At 45.0% G+C, this 21799-nt stretch overlaps 2 protein-coding genes across 4 annotated transcripts in view; one reads left to right on the forward strand and one right to left on the reverse strand.

Moving 5' to 3' along the window:
- Nucleotides 1-19470, reverse strand: part of LOC108411577 — a 22917-nt gene extending 3447 nt beyond the window's left edge. Inside the window, exons 1-3 of one of the 3 annotated variants that reach the window (XR_005131820.1) lie at nucleotides 19316-19402; nucleotides 17180-17352; nucleotides 16378-17095 (exon numbers count right to left, since the gene is read on the reverse strand). Coding sequence is in view for 1 of the 3 variants with exons in the window: in XM_037547521.1 (XP_037403418.1) it covers nucleotides 17180-17352; nucleotides 19316-19464 (322 nt within the window). In the remaining 2 variants the exon portion in view is untranslated. Of the gene's footprint in view, nucleotides 1-16377; nucleotides 17099-17179; nucleotides 17353-19315 lie in introns of those variants that run through there. The other 2 variants (XR_005131819.1, XM_037547521.1) reach the window with 2 other exon arrangements.
- Nucleotides 19371-21799, forward strand: part of smyd4 (SET and MYND domain containing 4) — a 13634-nt gene continuing 11205 nt past the window's right edge. The window contains exons 1-2 of the mRNA XM_017683207.2: nucleotides 19371-19632; nucleotides 21468-21612. Of these exons, the coding sequence (XP_017538696.2) occupies nucleotides 19499-19632; nucleotides 21468-21612 (279 nt within the window). The 5' untranslated portion in view covers nucleotides 19371-19498. The remainder of the gene's footprint in view (nucleotides 19633-21467; nucleotides 21613-21799) is intronic.

The raw sequence follows: 21799 nt of genomic DNA on the forward strand, positions 1-21799 counted from the left end.
TAAACCCTTTAAGACATTTCATTGTTGTTTGAATTTGATACAACTTTGTTACAGTCTTGTTTTCTGGGAAACTGAAAAAAAGCCTTTGATGTTATTGTCATGTTTTTGTCATTTACATCAACACAAATATAAAATGTACAGAATATAAATGGAATGCAAATGTCATTCATTATCTAACTATGCAATTAAATATATAATTACCTAATTAACATTTCAATCATACAGCAAATCAACAGTAATGACTCTGAGCGTCTGAGGATTCATGCTAATGTAAATGATGACTGTCGTGCACTATAGTGGCTTCTTCATATTCCATTAGGGCTCCCAGGTGGCAGAGAAGCTTTCGCTGCAGTGAGCAGTGGCTGAATTCACAGCCTGGAATAAAGTCATAACCACTGTGATATCAGCATCTATCACACTGGAGACTGGATCACACATGAGCTACTCACACAGACACACATGTGGGATCAAGATAGTTAAGTACTGGTCACTGCTTAGTAAGGCATGGGAACAAGAACACAATTCTGATAGTTAAGATGTGGCCATGAGATCTCTTAGTAAAGAAAGGTTTACACTTTCAGCTGGTTTTTTGTTTGTTTCTAGCAAAATACAGTAAGTTCCTGTATTCATTTCTTATCCCTTAAATCGGTTTGGAGCCTTTGGTTAGTTCCAAACTGATGAATCTGGCGCTCCAGCAGCTTCAGATCTCAGAATAGCTTGTTGTGTTTGATTTCAGTCAACTGAAAAACTATCAGAAGCCTTTTCTTGCTTTCCAAGCCAACAGAACAGATTCTAATTAAAGAGGGAAAAATTCATTAGGCAGTTCAGTTATGTAACCCAGACGGACTGTAAAATTACCCAGAATATGGTGTCTCTCTACAAAAACGATGTCAGCTAATGCCACGCATAAAGGGAAAAAGACTGCTCTTTTATTCTCTGCTATTTAAAAATTGATGTTTCCCTAAAAGCTGCACTTACGCCTCAGAGAAGCTGCTTTCCAGCATGAAGAGCTGAGTACAGTATGAGCTGAGACTGAGAACAAAGGGAGAAAAAGGTGAAACTGTTGATGTTCGGATCCCTGAATTAAACGCTTTACTGGCCAAAGCCAAGTGACAGGAGATTAAAGCCTCGGTACAAAAGAGCTCGACTCAGATGAGGCAGATAAAAACAACTGATCTTCAGGACTGTTACCACACACACACACACACACACACACACACACACACACACACACACACACAAACACACACAAACACGCACCCTCACACACTCACACGCACACACAGCCTGCAATATCAACAGAGCCATGGCCAAATACCAAGGACCTTCAGCAAATAAAATAACAAAGCCGTTTCACAATTAGGCTGATCAGATTATCACCCCAGACTAAAGGCCTCCCACACAATATTAAGTGCCGTCATCTTCAGTTCTAATGGCTGTCACTGCCGTTGTTTGGCTTGGCAGCGTCGCTGCTGCAGTGTTTTGTGAATACAGATGTTTCTCCACTCTGTGTAACGCTGTATAAAACTACAGTGGTTTCTGAATACAGATGTGAGCATATTGTGAGTGATGGAGATCGAGCTGTATTCTGTAATCAGTGTTATACACATTATTTTACACTGCTGAACTGAACTTACTGTCAACTGACTCACCTCAGTGTCACTGCTGGACTGAGAATAGTCCACCAACAAAAAATATCCACCCAGCAGCGCCCTGTGGGCAGCATCCTGGGGGCAGTGTCCTGTGGGCAGCGTCCTGGGGGCAGCGTCCTGTGGGCAGTGTCCTGTGACCACTGATGAAGGACTAGAGGATGACCAACACAAACTGTGCAGCAGCAGATGAGCTGTCGTCTCTGACTTTACATCTACAAGGTGGACCAACAAGGTAGGAGTGTCTAATAGAGTGGACAGTGAGTGGACACAGTGTTTAAACACTATCTGATCCACTCAGACCAGCACAGCACAACATTTTTACATTTACAGCATTTAGCAGATGCTCTTATCCAGATCGACTCAAGAAGTGCTTTGTCTATCTAGAGAAAGCATCTTTGGTACGGTCCTTTGCTCAGATACTGCAAGAAAGCAAGATACCGAGAGAAAAAGGAACAGAGTTGAACACAGAACAGTGCAATACACTATAATACACTACAGTACAACACACTACACTACAGTACAACACACTACACTACAACACACTACACTACAGTACAACACACTACAATACAACACAATACAATACAACACAATACAAGACACTACAATACAGTACAACACACTACAATACAATACAACACATTACACTACAGTACAACACACTACAATACAATACAACACACTACAATACAACACAATACAATACAACACTACAATACAATACAACATACTACAATACAGTACAACACACTACAATACAATACAACACACTAGACTACAGTACAACACACTACAATACAATACAACACACTAGACTACAGTACAACACACTACACTACAGTACAACACACTACAATACAATACAACACACTACAATACAACACACTACACTACATAAATGGAGTTCAATACATTACAATAAATACTTTAGCTCATTTAAGTGCTGACACCACCACCAGTCAGTGTTACTGCAGTGCTGAGAATGACCCACCACCCAAACAGTACCTGCTCTGTGAGGGTCCATGGGGGTCCTGTGCATTGAAAAAAAAAAAGAAAACAAACAAAAAAGCCCTCAGAATCCCTGGTTCCTCTCACCTACACTGTAAAGAAATCCAGGTCAACATGTTTCTCCAGAACGACGCATTTCACATTAAACCAGTCTGGAGTTTGTTTACACCTTAATCACTGAATTTGCAGAAATGTTGAAAAATATAAGCTACAATGTTTTCTGAATTCAGATGTTATGGTTGATTAAAAGTCAATTAGGAGGTTATGAAAAAATATTACCCTTGAAGTATTATTTTACTTTGTTTTCCATCAAAGTACAGATCTGGATTAAAAAGAAGCAGTTAAAGTTATTTTATTTTACAGTGATGTTAAGCCATATCAAAGCTCAAACTGTGTTTATCCTACAGTCATTATTGTGTTTCTGAATACAAATATTATTCCGCCATTGTAATTTTGTCAAAATGCCTAACCAGTAATCATGTTTTCTGAATGGAGATGTTATTCCACCATGTTACACTGTTGAATTTTAGACGGATGTGGAAAGTAAATGAATTTGTTTATGGATTGTCTACAGAATCTTAACCTTTAGTGGGAATGTTTTAAAGATGACTTTATTCTGAACTGATTCATGTTGATCAGTGAGAGAAACCATGTAGACCTTTCTTCACCATCCACGAGGTCAAATGGTTCAACAGAGCAAATCAGATTTTCCACCCCAGGAAACAAAATCAAAAAGTCCATATAGACAAAACGGGGATTAGCACTTCATACCTCACGCACTCATGCTTTACCAAAACACCAGGGAGACACGCAGTGAGTGCAAAGCCACGGTGCCTTAATGATCATGTGTGTGTGTAGGAATAGAACTGGGAGGGTGCAGGATAATGGAATAGGATTGGGAGGGAGCAGGATGATGGAACAGGATTGGGAGGAAGCAGGATGATGGAATAGGATTGGGAGGGAGCAGGATGATGGAATAGGATTGGGAGTGAGCAGGATGATGGAATAGGATTGGGAGGAAGCAGGATGATGGAACAGGATTGGGAGGAAGCAGGATGATGGAACAGGATTGGGAGGAAGCAGGATGATGGAACAGGATTGGGAGGGAGCAGGATGAGGGAGTAGGATTGGGAGGGAGCAGGATGAGGGAGGAGGATTGGGAGGGAGCAGGATGAGGGAATAGGATTGGGAGGGGGCAGGATGATGGAATAGGATTGGGAGGGAGCAGGATGAGGGAATAGGATTGGGAGGGAGCAGGATGATGGAATAGGATTGGGAGGGAGCAGGATGATGGAATAGGATTGGGAGGGAGCAGGATGATAGAATAGGATTGGGAGGAAGCAGGATGATGGAACAGGATTGGGAGGGAGCAGGATGATGGAATAAGATTGGGAGGAAGCAGGATGATGGAACAGGATTGGGAGGGAGCAGGATGATGGAACAGGATTGGGAGGGAGCAGGGTGAGGCAACAGGATTGGGAGGGAGCAGGATGATGGAATAAGATTTATGAGGAAGCAGGATGATGGAACAGGATTGGGAGGAAGCAGGATGAGGCAACAGGATTGGGAGGGAGCAGGATGATGGAATAAGATTTATGAGGAAGCAGGATGATGGAACAGGATTGGGAGGAAGCAGGATGAGGGAATAGGATTGGGAGGAAGCAGGATGATGGAACAGGATTGGGAGGGAGCAGGATGATGGAACAGGATTGGGAGGGAGCAGGATGAGGGAATAGGATTGGGAGGAAGCAGGATGATGGAACAGGATTGGGAGGGAGCAGGATGAGGGAACAGGATTGGGAGGAAGCAGGATGATGGAATAAGATTGGGAGGAAGCAGGATGATGGAACAGGATTGGGAGGAAGCAGGATGATGGAATAAGATTGGGAGGAAGCAGGATGATGGAACAGGATTGGGAGGAAGCAGGATGATGGAATAAGATTGGGAGGAAGCAGGATGATGGAACAGGATTGGGAGGGAGCAGGATGAGGGAATAGGATTGGAAGGAAGGAGGATGATGGAATAGGATTGGGAGGGAGCAGGATGATGGAATAAGATTGGGAGGGAGCAGGATGATGGAATAAGATTGGGAGGAAGCAGGATGATGGAACAGGATTGGGAGGGAGCAGGATGAGGGAGTAGGATTGGGAGGAAGCAGGATGATGGAACAGGATTGGGAGGAAGCAGTCTGGGGAAAAACCTTTTCTGTTCCATCATGACTGTGTATCTCTATATAAAGCAGCTCTATAAAGACATGGTATGATGAGCTTGGTGTGGAGGAACTCCACTTACCTGCACAGAGCCCTGACCTCAACCCCACTGAACACCTTTGAGATGAACTGGAACATCAATTTTGAGCAAGGCTGGCCTGGCTACCAGGCTGCTGTGTTAAAGGATAAACCAAGCCTAATTGTTATTGTTACCCCAAGAGACCTGCAGCTCCTTCTGTATGTCTCCCTCGATAACAGCCTGGATTAACTGACTAACTGACTGCACAGTTGAATGATTTCTGAAAGAAGCCTGACTCAGCCATTCAGATAAAGTGTGAGAATTCTGAACCGTTTAAACTGTGACACATTGGGAAACTACGACCGCACAAAGAATGGTTTAGGTCACATGTATCTGTGTCCCCATCGGCCAGGTATCTGCACTGATACCGATACAGTGTTGATGCAACTCTAAGGGTTGAGCACCTGTGTCCCGCAGTACAGGATGGTTAGTCATTAACATCTAACTTGTTTAATATTGACAATTCATAATTCATGCCTGTCATGGCTGAAGTGTGAGGAGATCAGGCGCCTAAAGAATGGATTTTACAGACCTCACACCACAGGATAATGTGGGATGTGATTGTGGTTGGTTAGTGTAGTGGGTAACACCTCTGCCTTCTATGCTGTAGACTGGGGTTCAATCCCCTGTTTAGACAAGCCCCCTACACTATACTAATAAGAGTCCTTGGGCAAGACTCCTAACACTGCTTTCGCCTACCTGTGTAAAATGATCAAATTGTAAGTTGCTCTGGATAAGAGCGTCAGCCAAATGCTGTAAATGTAAAATGTGTTTAAGACGTTCCTGACATCAGGACATTTTTTAAGATCCTGAATTGGCCTCAAAATTGTCGATTATTCTGTACTGTGGGATGCGTATGGGTGGGGAATGTAGGACGTCCCTTAGAGCCCCCAAATGTTCAGAACACATCTCTTGACATGATAATATGCACCTGTATTTCCTGAACCTGATAAAAAAAATAAAAAAATTTAAGCACCAGGTTTATTTACACAGTTCAGTCAGGGGTAGTCAATTCATTCAGTGCCATAAAACCACATCTGTTCTCTTTTTTAGGCTTGACCTGGCATTGAACAATTACTGTCCATTCAATATCAGGTGCGAAAACAATAAGCCCCCCATTCAAAAGGCTCTGTTTGTTACCCTGTACATCTTCCTCATTGATTATCATTTTAACAAGCGGTCACTAAATACGGAGGTCACTAAATATGCTTACCATTTACATTTCTGTATCTTCATTACAATAAACTTAATTATGCCGTCTGCCACACATCTACGGTCATATGTAAAAGTTTGGGCACCCCTCCCCAAGTTACATGTTCTGCTGTTCCTGCTTCTCTGTGGATCCTCTACAGATTAATGCACAGTTACTGCTTATTTGCTGAATCGAACAAAAGGCTGCAAAGGTTATGGCACTTCCCTCAATAAGACAACCCAGCAAATTAACAAAAAACATGCACTAAATTTAGCAGAAAACGCCATATTTAAGTTTGTTGTTGTAAATGATGCGTTTACTTATGTTTTAACATGTTTTCATTTAGACAATAAACAAAACGTGTAACTTGACTGGAGTGTTTAAAGCTTTGCATCTGTACGCAAACTGTTTACACTGTAAACCGACTCAGCCTCAGTCTTTCAGTCAGAGGGTTAAACTCAAACTTCTGCAACAGCAACTTTCCAATTAATCTCCACATTACAGACCATTAGCACTTTCAAGCGTTCCATTACAGCGCATTTCACCTTCAGGCAGACGTTGCAAATACAATCTATAATCTAGGCTGAGGGGAAAAGCTGGGGTCAGCTGAGGTAATAGGATTGATGGTGTGGTGAAGATTGTTTAACAGAGTGGATAATTTTGGTTCTACAGTCTGAGTCACATTCAAAGCCACTGTAAAATACTCCCCACACACACACACACACACACACACACACACACACACACACACACACACACAAAGGGTTGGTCATGGTCAACAATTACTGTTAATTTATTGAACATTTAAAAAATGAATTATAAAATGTGGCATTAAAATTTTTATTTTTAAACTGTCCAACTTTTTCAAATGACTTATGTCGATTAAATGTGGCAGGTTATTGTTCAGAATATTCTCTACCTATTATGTTAGATACCATCAAACACTATACTGTGGAAACGTTGTTGAATTACATTATGGTTTATTATATCATGTTGCATTTTATTGTCAAAAGCAATACATCACTGTAGGCTTTTTTTATGGCTTTTTAATCCAATTTCAGGGTCAGGGTTAGGGTTAGGGTCAGGGTCAGGGTCAGGGTTAGGGTTAGGGTCAGGGTCAGGGCGGCACGGTGGCGCAGTGAGTGTTCTCCCCGTGTTTGTGTGGGTATCAGGGTTTTCTGGTTTCCTCCAAAAACATGCAGTCTGGCCCATTGGACACGCTAAATTGCCCCTAGGTGTGAGTGTGTGTACTTGTCTGTGTATGTCTGTGTGTCTGTCCTACGATGGTCTAATGACTGCTGGGATAGACTCTAGCAGCGCCACAACCCAGAAGGATAAGTGGCTTAGACTGTGTGTGTGTGTGTGTGTGTGTGTGTGTGTGTAGTCATGCTCGCTCTTTCACACACGACGCTACCAGGCTGAGAGGGTGAATTCTAATTGCACTGTATATTTTGAAAACACAGCGAATGCAGCATCACTGGACACCTCAGCACACTCGGAGGAGAACTAGCAGCCAGGTAACAGACGCTCAGGGTCACTTCCATTGTGCTGGGTGTTGCGGGGAGGGGTATGTGTGGTCAGATGCCATCTTGCCCAGCCAGGGAGTCAGTTAAGCTCTCTGGCATTCTTGGCCACGGATGGCTGCAGTATTGCTGGGATGGAACTTGTGATTTTCCAACGTTTGGGCCAAAACCCCTGATTTTTGTGTTTTAGGCATGACAGGAATCAACTCTCATGGCTTAGTGCTTTAATTGCAAACAGGATATCAAGTGGCCTCAAAATAAAGAAACTGAGTGCATGTTAGCTTAAGCTTAGTGTATAAACTGGACACAACAGTCAAAATCAGTGTGGAAAAGAATGACCTTCACTTTGAAGGTCATTTTAGGAAAGTCTTATGTTGAAACTCAATGTAAGGTTCTCAACGTGTTGACCAACTTTGCGGCAGGTACCAGTGTAGAAATATGGCTGTTAACCCTATGGGACAACACAGCATTAAGTGAGTAGAGACAAATCCCAAAATCTCATTAAAGCTCCTAATAATCCCCACTTTAAGCAAAATACAACAGGCAGCCGCAAAGCTATAAACCGCTAAGCTGCTACAAAATGACTGTGCGGTGCCTGAAGACATGAGGCAAGCCTGAGGAAGGAGGATAAAGACATAGAACAGATTTATGACTGAATGACAGAATAACATGATCAGTTTGTGAGAACATCAGAAATACAAATACATCCATGGAAAACACTCAGACCCAGAACTACAGAGCTGCTCTAGATCACTGTGTGCGGCTCCCTCAGCTGCAGGGTGTATAAACATGGAACACGTATGTCCTTGAGTGCTGCAGCTGGAACTCCGGCTACACATAACAACAAGTTTGGCTCAATGGAAAAAGATAAAGAGTCTCAGGCTCCCAACAAACACAGACATTGCTGCTGTTTAAACAGTAACAGGACATTAAAGTACAGCAGCGTTTCCCGGAGTATCGCCGGCCATTCAGCTCCAACAGCCCCGTCACCTCCCGCCATCCGTTAAAACTGGGACACTGATTACTAGACTGAACTGTTTCTTGGGAGATGGACATAAACAGACACACACACACACTAAGCCGCTTATCCTTCTGGGTCACGGGGGGGGTGGCTGGAGCCTATCCCAGCGGTCAACGGGTGGAAGGCAGGAAACACTCCGGACAAGTCACCAGTCCATCACAGAATAAAAATACTCCATCACTAAAATTCTCTAATCACCTAAATTCCAAATAATTAAATTAAATGATTAGTTAATTATTACTTTGGTCTGGAAGATTAACAACGAAAAAAAAATCCTCCATTTGGGGCAGTTAGCAAAGTAGCTAACCCACAAACCATAAACAGCGAAAACACAGACATGCGCATAATTACATCTGATGATCAGTGACCCCAGCAGCACAACCCGTGGAGTGAAATACAGAGATAACCCTTATTACTGGCGGCAGTGGGAGACTTGATCTGCTGTGTTCGGCCAGGGAGGTATTAAAATGGTCTCACCCAAGAGAAAATGATATCAGATAGACTACATGGACAAATGTTTTGGAACACCACTCCTAATTAGTAAGGTGTTTCAGGCACATCTGTTGCTAATTGGTGGATCACATTACACACATTGATTGACAAACACTGGCTGCAGAGCGTCGCACTGAAGAGCTCAATGACTTTAAACATGGCACTGTGATAGATGCCACCTCTGACACAAGTCAGTCTGTAAACATTCTGCCCTGTTAGATCTGCCCCAGACAACTGTAAGTGCTATTATTGTGAAATGGAAGTATCTAGATAGATAGATAGATAGATAGATAGATAGATAGATAGATAGATACTTTACTGATCCTGAAGGAAATTTAGCAAGGAGCAACAACAGCTCAGTCATGAAGGTGTAGACCACCCAAACTCACAGAGTGGGACCACCGAGTGCTGAAGAGCACAGAGTCTGTCCTCTGTTCAGTCATCACTCAAGAGCTTCAAACTGACTCCAGAAGCAACATCAGCAAAAGAACTGAACATTAGGAGTTTCACGGAATGAGTTTCCATGGCTGAGCAGCTGCATGCAAGCCTAAGATCACTAAGCACGATGCCAAGCATCGGAAGGAGTGCAGTGAAGCGCCGCCACTGTACTCTAGAGCAGTGGAATCGTATTCTGTGGAGTGACTAATCAGCTTCTCTATCGGTCAGTCTGGTGGACAAGTCTGGGTTGGGCGAATGCCAGGAGAACCTTACCTGCCGGACTGCCGTGCCAGCTGTAAGGTTTGGTGTAGGAGGGATGATGATATGGGGCTGTTTTTTAGGAGTTGGTCTAGAACCTTAGTTCCAGTGAAGGAAACCTTAATGCTTCTGCAGACCAAGAGATTCTGGACAATTCTATGCTTCCAACATAAAGGCATGGCTGGGTGAGTTTAGTGTGGAGGAACTTGACTGACCCTCACAGAGCCCTGAACTCAAACCCATCGATTACCATTGGGATGAACTAGAGCAGAGATTGTGAGCCAGACCATCTCATCCAACATCAGTGTCTGACCTCACAAATGCTCTTCTGAATGAATGGACACAAATTCCCGCAGACACATTCCTGAATCCTGCAGGAAGCTTCCCAGAAGAGTGGGCGCTGTTAGAGCAGCAAAGGGGAACAACTCCATATTGTCTATGGATTTAAAATGGGATTATAAAAGCTCCTGTAGGTGTGACATGTAGGTGTCTCAATACTTTCGTCCGTATAGTATATATGAGTTTGTCACTATTGGGATAAAACTTTCTACCAACTTTTGAGGAGAAGGAAAAAACCTTAACTTTGAATGGGACAATATATTATTTTGATGTAATTTTGCATATTTTTCACAATAGAACATAGATCTCCCGACAGCGATGAAATACACAGCATAGTGCTGCACAGTGAGTTGTAGCCAAAAAAGCAGATACTTGGGGTGATACTTTTAAACCCAGATAAAACAGAAGTTCTCCTTCTTGGTCCAAAGGCTGCTCAGGAATAAATGCTGAGATTTAATGTTAAATCTTGCTGACAATCGATTGATTGATCGATTGACGATTGATTCAGATCTAACGTTCAATCAACACATAGGTAATATTACAAGGACAGCGTTTCTTCACCTCTGAAACATTTAAGTTAAGAAATGCGTTATCCCTACATGACGCTATAAAATTCTCTTATTGACGTATGAAGCCCTGCATGCTCTCTCACTGGAGTACCTGCAAGACCTTATTTCCCATTATGAACCGCCTCGCTTACTCAGATCCCAGGATGCTGGTTTTCTACTGGTTCCTAAAATTCAGAAGACTTCAATGGGGGAAGAGCTTTTTCTTACAAAGCCCCCAAATTGTGGAATAATCTCCCAGTTAATGTTTGGGACTCTGACAGCGCCTCAGCCTTTAAGTCTAGACTGAAAACATATTTGTTTAGTTTAGCTTTTGATAACTAGCCTTCCCCTTTAGATAAAGGCAGGAGATCCAGGGGTTCATGGGCATAGAGGCGTATGGTAAACTGAGATGTTGGTGCTGTTGACCCACCACTTCACGCGATTACACAGGTTTGTTGACGGTGGAGTGGGGGGATCCCAGTGTCTCAGGGTTCTCTTATGTCTATGTTCCCTTCTGGTTCTCTCCCTGTAGTTTACGCTGTTATAGTTAGATCTGCCGGAGTCACCGGCCACACTCTGGGGAGATCATATTCATTACAGTCAAACTCCTGAGCAGAACTCATTTAGTCTCTTTACTCTTCCTGAGATAATGACTGCCCTCCCATCCTGCTGAAGACTGACCATCAGGGCCTCCTCACCATCACCAACCTGCTCTCCTGCTCATTTGGGCTGCAACACCCTCAGTTACATCACTGTGCCATTCAGATGTATCAGCATTGAGATAGGATGGGACCGTTTCAGCTCACTCCCACTGTTCATAAAGACTCAGTCAGAGACCGCCTCAGTCAGAGACCGCCTCAGTCAGGGGCCGCCTCAGTCAGAGACCGCCTCAGTCAGGGGCCGCCTCAGTCAGAGACCGGCTCAGTCAGAGACCGCCTCAGTCAGAGACCGCCTCAGTCAGAGACCGCCTCAGTCAGAGATCACCTCAGTCAGAGACTGCCTCAGTCAGAGACCGCCTCAGTCAGAGACCGCCTCAGTCAGACACCGCCTCAGTCAGACACCGCCTCAGTCAGAGATCACCTCAGTCAGACACCGCCTCAGTCAGACACCGCCTCAGTCAGAGATCACCTCAGTCAGAGATATCCTCAGTCAGACACATCCTCAGTCAGAGATATCCTCAGTCAGAGATATCCTCAGTCAGAGACCGCCTCAGTCAGAGACCGCCTCAGTCAGAGACCGCCTCAGTCAGGGGCCGCCTCAGTCAGAGACCGCCTCAGTCAGGGGCCGCCTCAGTCAGGGGCCGGCTCAGTCAGAGACTGCCTCAGTCAGAGACCGCCTCAGTCAGAGACCGCCTCAGTCAGACACCGCCTCAGTCAGAGATCACCTCAGTCAGAGACTGCCTCAGTCAGAGACCGCCTCAGTCAGAGACCGCCTCAGTCAGACACCGCCTCAGTCAGAGATCACCTCAGTCAGACACCGCCTCAGTCAGACACCGCCTCAGTCAGAGATCACCTCAGTCAGAGATATCCTCAGTCAGAGATATCCTCAGTCAGAGACCGCCTCAGTCAGAGACCGCCTCTTCCAGTGCAGTTTCTAAAGCTTTACCATCCATCTTATTAAACTGTCTGACAAGAGGAGGACGGGTCTCCCCATGTGAGTCTTGGTTCCTCCCAATGTTTCTTCCTCCAGTCTGAGGCAGTTTTTCCTTGCCACCGTCGCCTCTGGCTCGCTCACTGGGGGATCTATGTTGTAACTGTGTTTTCAAACTTCTGTAAAGCTGCTTTGTGACAACATCGTTGTAAAAAGCGCTAAACAAATAAACTTGAAATGAATTGGTGGCAGTGGGATGATGATGGTGTGTGTGTGTGTGTGTGTGTGTGTGTGTGTTGACGTTGTCCATAGTGATCGAACACACCGCAGCTGAGGCAAATAAAAATTAGATTGAAAAATGCAGGAGTGCTCCTTAAACGCCGCACGCTTCAGTGTGTCTGAACGATCATTTTCATCCACTGTGCTAATGTTCAGACTGATCATCTCCGCAGCTCCAGGCAGCAGGTCTACTTCTTTGAACTAAGCAATGTGTTACCGAGACCTGCTTTAAGATCCATCATATAAATAAACGAAGGACTTACATAAACCACACTCAATAAATTCATCATGTAGTCAAGAGCATATTACAGCGCATAAAAGACTAGTCGGAACTGGCGGACCATTCAGGGAATAATAATCAGTCTGGGTGCGAACAGAAAACTGGCACAGCTCAGATTTTCTTGGCATCTGGCATAAAGACTCCATCTGTGGAGGAAGAACGGCTGGCATTGCAGATTTTAAAAATATTCTGTGTTTGACGTCTTTTGCCTAAACATACACAAGAAAGCTGTCTATACACTAGAGGTTATTCCAAGTGTGTCCAGCATGAAAGCCCCGCGGTAGGCGGTCCAAACTGTGCTGCATAATACAGTAATACGTACAAAATAATGGAAACACTACAAATAATACTTTTTTTTCCTGGTATTCCTACCGTACTAACGCACTTTGTAGCAATGGGGAGCACTCAGGGCCTGATAGGCCTTCTAAAACGGCTAAATGATTTAAAAAATACACATGTTTCCTTTAATTTAGGTAAAATCAGGTGTGAAATCAGGTATGAAGTCAGGTGTGTATCTAGGCAACTTCTCCCATTAATTAGGCCTTAAAGAGCTGAACGAAGGCTTATGTCAGATTTACCACTCACATAACGAGGAACTGCCAGTGAAATGAACCAGTCCCTTATCAATTTACACTGTAAGTGACCAGGTCAGTCTGGACTCTCGATCTCAGTCAGATAGAAAACCGTGGCAGCGCTATATCAGGACTCCTCACTGTAAAACTGCTACAAGGTCAAATATTTCTTAATATGTCTGTGACAAGCTACATATACAACATGGAAAGTCTTTAAAAAGTCCAAAAGTTCATGTTTAATCTAAACGGGACGCTGTGCAAAATGTACATAAAAACAGAAATGTTACAACGTATAAAAAGCTAAAACTGAGAAATCTTATTGTTTATTCACAATTATTTGCCCATTTTGAATTTGATGTCAGCAACACGTTCCAAAAAAGTTGGGACGGGTCTGTTTACCGCTGTGTCCATCGCCTCGTCTTTAACAGCTCTGTCAGTGTTTGGGAACTGAGGAGACGCTGCTGTAGCTCTGACAGTGAGATGTCTTCTGTTCTTGTTTGATTCATGATTTCAGCTGATCGTCAGGTTCAGGAGTTCATTTGTCGTATTTTTCATTTTATAATGTGCCAAATCTTATCAGTGGTGACCGGTCTGGACTGCAGGCAGGTCAGTTTAGCACCTGGACTCTTAATACGGAGCAGTGCTGCTATAATACATGCAGAATGTGGTTTGACGTCGTCTTGCTGAAATAATCAAGGCCTTCCCTGAAAAAGACGTCGTCTGGACGGCAGCAGATGTTGATAAAACATGTTTATATCATTCAGCTTTAATGGAGCCTTCACAGATGAGCAGGTCACCCAGGCCATGAGCACTAATGCCCCTAAACCATCATGAATACTGGCTTTAGACCTGTTGCAGCGTGATCTCTTGTGTCGTATCATTCAAAAGATAAATTTATTGTTTCTCTGTAATCTCAGATTGAAGTGTAGTTACTTTTGCTGCCGGTAACCGCCGTCTAACATTTGGTTGCTTCACCGTGTTTCAGCGGCAAATAAAAATTAGGTAAAGCTTTATTTGAATGGTCCATTTTTTACAGTAAACTGACTATATAGTAATTATCAATCAAATTAATAAACACTAACTCTCTCATTTAACTAAATCTCCAACCGTTCAATCCATCAGGTTAACACTCACTCACTCACTCACTCACTCACTCACTCACTCACTCACTCACTCACTCACTCACTCACTCACTCACTCACTCACTCACTCACTCACTCACTCACTCACTCACTCACTCACTCACTCACTCACTCGCGCACACAAATGATTCAGTTTAATTACACTGCTCAAAAAAATAAAGGGAGCACTTAAACAACAATGTAACTCCAAGTAAATCAAACTTCTGTGAAATCAAACTGTCCACTTAGGAAGCAACACTGACGGTCAGTTTCACAGCTGTTGTTCAAATGGAACAGAACAGGTGGAGATTACTGGCGATTAGCAAGACACACTCAATAAAGGAGTGGTTCTGCAGGTGGGACCACAGACCACTTCTCAGTACCTTTCTGCTTTCTGGCTGATGTTTTGGTCAGTTTTGAATGTTGGTGGTCTTTCACACTCGTGGTAGCAGGAGACGGACTCTACAACCCACACAAGAGGCTCAGGTAGTGCAGCTCATCCAGGATGGCACATCAATGTGAGCTGTGGCAAGAAGGTTTGCTGTGTCTGTCAGCGTAGCGTCCAGAGGCTGGAGGAGCTACCAGGAGACAGGCCAGTACACCAGGAGACGTGGAGGAGGCCGTAGGAGGGCAACAACCCAGCAGCAGGACCGCTACCTCCACCTTTGTGCAAGGAGGAACAGGAGGAGCTGCCAGAGCCCTGCAAAATGACCTCCAGCAGGCCACAAATGTGCATGTGGCTGCACAAACGGTTAGAAACCGACTCCATGAGGATGGTATGAGGGCCCGACGTCCACAGATGGGGGTCGTGCTCACAGCCCAACACCGTGCAGGACGCTTGGCTTTTGCCAGAGATCACCAGGATCGGCAAATTGGCCACTGGCGCCCTGTGATCTTCACAGATGAAAGCAGGTTCACACTGAGCACATGTGACAGACGTGACAGAGTCTGGAGACGCCGTGGAGAGCGATCTGCTGCCTGCAACATCCTTCAGCATGACCGGTTTGGCAGTGGGTCAGTAATGGTGTGGGGTGGCATTTCTTTGGGGGGCCGCACAGCCCTCCATGTGCCCGCCAGAGGTAGCCTGACTGCCATTAGGTACCGGGATGAGATCCTCAGACCCCTTGTGAGACCATATGCTGGTGCGGTTGGCCCTGGGTTCCTCCTAATGCAGGACAATGCTAGACCTCATGTGGCTGGAGTGTGTCAGCAGTTCCTGCTAGATGAAGGCATTGAAGCTAAGGACCGGCCCGTCCGTTCCCCAGACCTGAATCCGATTGAGCACATCTGGGACATCATGTCTCGCTCCATCCACCAACACCACGTTGCACCACAGACTGTCCAGGAGTTGGCGGATGCTTTAGTCCAGGTCTGGGAGGAGATCCCTCAGGAGACCATCTGCCACCTCATCAGGAGCTGCCCAGGCGTTGTAGGGAGGTCATACAGGCACGTGGAGGCCACACACAACACTGAGCCTCATTCTGACTTGTTTTAAGGACATCACATCAAAGTTGGATCAGCCTGTCGTGTGTTTTTCCACTTTAATTTTGTGTGTGACTCCAAATCCAGGTCTCCACTGGTTAATACATTTGATTTCCAGCACATTCATTTATCTAGGATGTGTTATTACAGTGTTTCCTTTATTTTTTGAGCAGTGTGTATTAGACTGAACAATCATAAACAGCCAGCAATGTGGCCAGTTTGTTCATTTGACCAGTTCAGGTTTGTACTTTAAAAGTTGCACATGATAAAAAAAAGGCAATAAAACCATTAAAACCACTAAATGCAGTTATTTACAGGAGATAAATTTCATGATCATGACTGTCAGACTTTCAACAGACCATGAGTCATGATTCAGAAAACACAGGAAGTGCACATTCACATTTTAATACTTTTCATTTTTGAAAACAGGTTCTTTTGATCATCTGCCCACTTTCACGACCCAAGCAAGTCCTGAGGAATAAAACCATGCCCCGCCCCAGGTCTGCGGTTTCACTTGGAAACCTGTCATGTTAACAGACAAGACCTGCACTAACAAACGACACGCGCTGGCCTGAGACACGGCGGCCTATAGAGACGAAGGCCCTACAGGAGCCGTGGCCGAACAACAGTGCCAAGCAAGGCTGCGTGTTTCCAGCACCGTGTGGTCCATAAAAAACAGACCATCACTACAGAAGCACAAGGACTACATTAACCTGGACGATGAATGGGCCGTTATTTGTGTGATGGGCAGGCCTGAACACTCATGAACCTGCTCTGAAATGCAGCTGCTGTTCAGAAGCTCCTACAAAAACATTTTCCTAGAACTGCGTCTCCAGAGGACTGAGAGTAAAAGCAGAGCAGGTATGCAGATTAAAGAGAACCGCACCACTGAGAGCCTCCGCGAACATCACAACTGACTCCTTTTCTGCGTTCAGTGCCTCTGTCTGAGTTTATGTGAGTGACCAGAAGATTCCCACACAGCATCCTTCACTATTTAGTGTATGGCGCCATCTACTGGATTATATGACACAATAGCCAGGATTTCAGAATAGAATCACAGCAACTGCAAGATGGTATATACAGTATATACAGTACCCATTATATCGGCTTGTCTCCAGCATTCAACTTCAGGCACTGCACAATAACCTTGGTCTCCTTTGCTCTCTATCGGTGGGAAATGCCTCTTGAGATTCCAGGACGGAAATGCTTTCCAACCCTGGCTGTGTGTCCACTCCGTCCTTGTGTCATGTGTGGACAGGAAGGCCACACTGCGTGCAAAGAAAAAAAAACAGAAGTTTCCAAAACTGGAGTTTAAAATCTACTAACAACCTCCTGGAAGAGCTGGTAGCCCCCAAAACTGCCCCCATCAGATAAACAGCACTGAAAGCTTTGATCTCTGAGAGAGGGGAGAAGATCAAGCTGCTTCAGATCTGAAAACATGCACAGGGGTTTCTGTCCATCCTTCCACTGTGAGAAGACCACTCAGCGCTGTGGGTCTGAAAGGACGTGTAGCTGATCAAGAAGAACCACACTGAGAAAAGGAGACGGACACACCAAACAAAGAAGCTGGACGATGGACTGACCGCCCCAGAGTCCAGACCTCAGCACCACTGAATGGGTTTGATCATCAACCAGCTTCTCAGACTGAGCTTTGGAGGCGTGTCTGCAGGTTCTCTGAGGAGCTGAAGCTGTAATAAAGGTGGTAAAAATAAAACCTAAAATTGTGTTAGATTTTCTGTTAAATTACAACCACAATTCCAGTGAAGTTGTGACGTTGTGTAAAACATCAATAAAAACAGAATACGATAATTTGCAAATCCTTTTCAACCGATATTCAACTGAATCCACTACAAAGACGAGATATTTAATGTTCAAACGGATAAACTTTATTGTTTTATGTAAATATTCACTCATTTTGAATTTGATGCCTGCAACACGTTCCAGAGAAGTTGGGACAGGGGCAACAAAAGACTGGGAAAGTTGAGGAATGCTGTAAAAACACCTGTTTGGAACATTCCACAGGTGAACAGGTTAACTGGAAACAGGTGAGTGTCATGATTGGGTATAAAGGGAGCATCACTGAAAGGCTCAGTCGTTCACAAGCAAGGACGGGCGAGGTTCACCACTCAGTGAACAACTGCGTGAGCAAATAGTCCAACAGTTTAAGATCAACGTTTCTCAACGTGCAAACGCAACTCAAGAGTCATAACTGTTCACAGTGGTGGTGATAGGAACCGGACATCTCCGTTTTATGCCTTTAAAAGTTACCCCAGTAAAAGTTATTACATGAAACGCACTGGTACGAGTGGATCAGACACCGCAGTGCTGCTGGAGTTTTTAAAACACTGTGCCCACAGGACGCTGCCCACAGGACGCTGCCCACAGGACGCTGCTGGCTGGATATTTTTGGTTGGTGGACTATTCTCAGTCCAGCAGCGACACTGAGGTGTTTAAAAACTCCAGCAGCACTGCTGTGTCTGATCCACTCAGACCAGCACAACACACACTAACACACCACCACCACGTCAGTGTTACTGCAGTGCTGAGAATGACCCACCACCCAAACAGCACCTGCTCTGTGAGGGTTCATGGGGGTCCTGACCACTGAAGAACAGGGTAACAGAGTATCAGAGAAACAGATGGACTACAGTCTGTAACTGTAGAACTACAGAGTGCAGCTATACGGTCAGTGGAGCTGATAAAGTGGACAGTGAGCGCAGAAACAAGGAGGTGGTCAGAATGTGATGCCTGACCGGTGTAGATATAAGATGACTGACTGTAGTCGTCAAGCAAGATAAATGAATGAAGTGTTTCACCCACTGAGCTGTTTAATCTAAACAGGGAATATTATTAAAGAACAGATATAAATAAACAGTCAGGAGGTCAAAATGTCACAGCATCCCTCCGAGTGGCTCCAGCGGCCAGTTTTCCCTCTGCGTGTTCCATTATGTGCAGGTCTGTGACTGACCACATGGGGGCGCTGCCAGGCAGGCGTTCAGAGATCTCGCTCCTCCGGCAACTAACAACTGATATATTTAAACTAAACCTGAAAACAAAAACAAATAAGAACACAAGAGGCCTAAAAGCTGCAGAGTCAGTGCCTCTAAAACGAGTTTAAAATGAGGCTCCCTCAATGCCCGGACTTCTACATTTCCGCTGCGCTGCTGTTTGTAAGGTTTAGTTATAGGGTTTAGTTGCGCGATAAGAAGTAGTACAACTGGGCGGACTTACCCGAACTTACACCGAGCCCAGCCCGAACCGCCCAGCTGTTTATTTCTGAGGCGTTCAGGAACTTTTATTTTGAAATGTGGCGGCACGGCTGCTGCGGAAGTAGCGCCATGCAGGACGTCGCGGCTCGTTATCTGTAGGAATATTAGCATATATAAGCAGATATTAGTCCGATCCGGGGTGAATATGGACCTGCCCGGTCCGGAGTGGACTCAGCATGTAGAGCAGAGATGGACCTGCCTGGGATCCGCGGGAAGGCGGGGGTTTTCCCTCCTGACGGACCCAGACGGGATGTTCCGCTTCGCCCAGTCCGGAGTTCGGTCGGTGCTTCTTCGCTCCGTTAGTCGGTCGGCCCCCCGGTTCGGTTCGGCTCGGCTCGGCAGATTTCAGGCTGTTTCAGCCCGGATTCCCGGCGGGGTTTAAATACCTTCCCAGCACCTGCTAAAGCTCCAGCGAAGGGGAACTCCACCGGCTTTTCCAAGTTTCTGCGCCGTCCGGGCGCTGGATGTGGACCAGGCGCTCAGAGCGGTTCGGTGTGACGTTTCACTGACGCCGTGTTCACGTTACCAGGCTAAAGTGGCTCAGATCCGATTTTCTGCCCTGATGCGACTCAGATCTGATGTTTTCACGGCTGTGTGGAATCCGATCTCCTCAAATCCGACCTGAGCCACTTTCATATGTGGTCCCAGATCGGATGCGCATCCGATTCGTGGCCTTGCGACCTTAATGTGATGCTCAGATCTGAATCCACTGCAGCATCATTCAGCGTTACCACGGCAACAGCGCCGAACAGCCGTTAAAGCCTGTACACGGTGGAAAAGCAGCTCATCTCACCTTTTTCTCCTCCGTCTGGCTCTAATAATGAAGCTGAGAGCTGATCAGAGTTAATGATCTTCTCAGCGAAGCTCGTTCTGCTCGTTAGTTTGTGCTGATGATGCAGTGATTCAGTCACGTGACGTCACTGAGTAGGAGGAGCTCATGAGGGTCAGTTCAGGAGCCGGTTCATCACATTAATGACTGATTAGAGTCTCTGACCTAAACGAGTCAGAACCATCGAGTCAGAGATCGGATCTGAGCAGCGAGGCCTGTGATGTGAACGCCGCAGGCACAGATTTCTTTACAGGTGGTCACACAGACCCTGATAGTAAGAGGACAGTGGGCCACTGTCGGACCGCTGATGGCCAAGCCGGTGGTCCACTGGTGTTTTGCTCAGCTTTTTCCGGGCGGCCCACCGGTGCTTACTTTAGTTATAAATCAGCTTAGCACATCGTTTAATCCAGCAGAGCTTCAGCAGCACATTCTATCAAATCATTTCATGTTTGGTCTCCTTATTATTTTTCTCTCAGTGTTTGTAATATTTGTCTTAGTTTATTTTCTAAAATAAAAGTCTGTAAGCATGTAACATTTGTTGGAGGAGATTTGTTAGGGTTTGTGTTCAGGGCAGTAATCTGGGTGGTCCGAGGGGGGCCAGCAGTGGCAGTCAGTCAGTTGCCAGCCTTCTCAAGCCAGTGGACAGATATATGCTTGCTGTCTGGGAAGCCGGGGTTTGATGTGTACAGTACAAATATGGCCATTTTATTTACTGCCCAAATCATCAGGGAACCTACGTGTGTCTTCTGATTTTTATATGTGATGTTAATTTATCTGTAAAACTGGAAAAATAAGTTTTGTTTGGGGTCTGTGCTTCACAGCGCCCCCATAGCGCTCTACCTTAAATGTATGAAAGAAAAGGAATAAGCTTGAGACTAAAAGCTTTTCTCAGAACTGTCACAAAACAGCGCCTCAGTCATCAGGCAGTGAATTCAGAACCATTTACTGTAGGAACTGTGAGGAGCTTTTAGAGGGACGTCTGGTTCCCATCACCACCACTGTGAGCAGCTCTGACTCAGCGAGTTTCTCTAGAACGGAGCTTTTCACACCAAACCGCTCAGAACCGCTCTGTTTACATCTTAAACTCTTAATTATGGAGAAATTCTGAAAACACGGTGAAGTTGCCCTTCAAAGCTAGCGATAAAGATGATTGTGTCATGTGAACTGAATGCCAGTTTAATTTGAATGATATAGCTTTTAAATATAAAATTTCCAGCAACTGAGCAGCTTTAATACCGACTTTCATTGTGTTCTTTCAGTCATTCCTTCATCTTTTTCCACACAGGCAAGAGGACCTTGAAGTTCTGTCCAGGATTTCTGAGAGGTGTCCTGTGAAGAAGTCTGCTGAATGTGCAGCCAGGTTTAGGGAGCAAGGTAACCTCAGTTTTAAAATCAAGGACTACAGATCCGCTGCGCTGTATTATTCCAAGGTAAGGAAAAGTTTTGAACAGTCATGTTTTTATAATGCCAGCAGAGCAGCCGGGCATAGTTAAAAGCAGCGAACACAAATTAGTTTTAACCTTTTTTTAGTAAGATGATGTCTTTATACAAGCAAACTATCCCGGTCAGGCGTAACATCCTGACCACCTCCTCGTTTCTACGCTCACTGTCCACTTT

This window comes from Pygocentrus nattereri, chromosome 18, assembly GCF_015220715.1.
Source record: "Pygocentrus nattereri isolate fPygNat1 chromosome 18, fPygNat1.pri, whole genome shotgun sequence".
Lineage (NCBI taxonomy): Eukaryota > Metazoa > Chordata > Actinopteri > Characiformes > Serrasalmidae > Pygocentrus > Pygocentrus nattereri.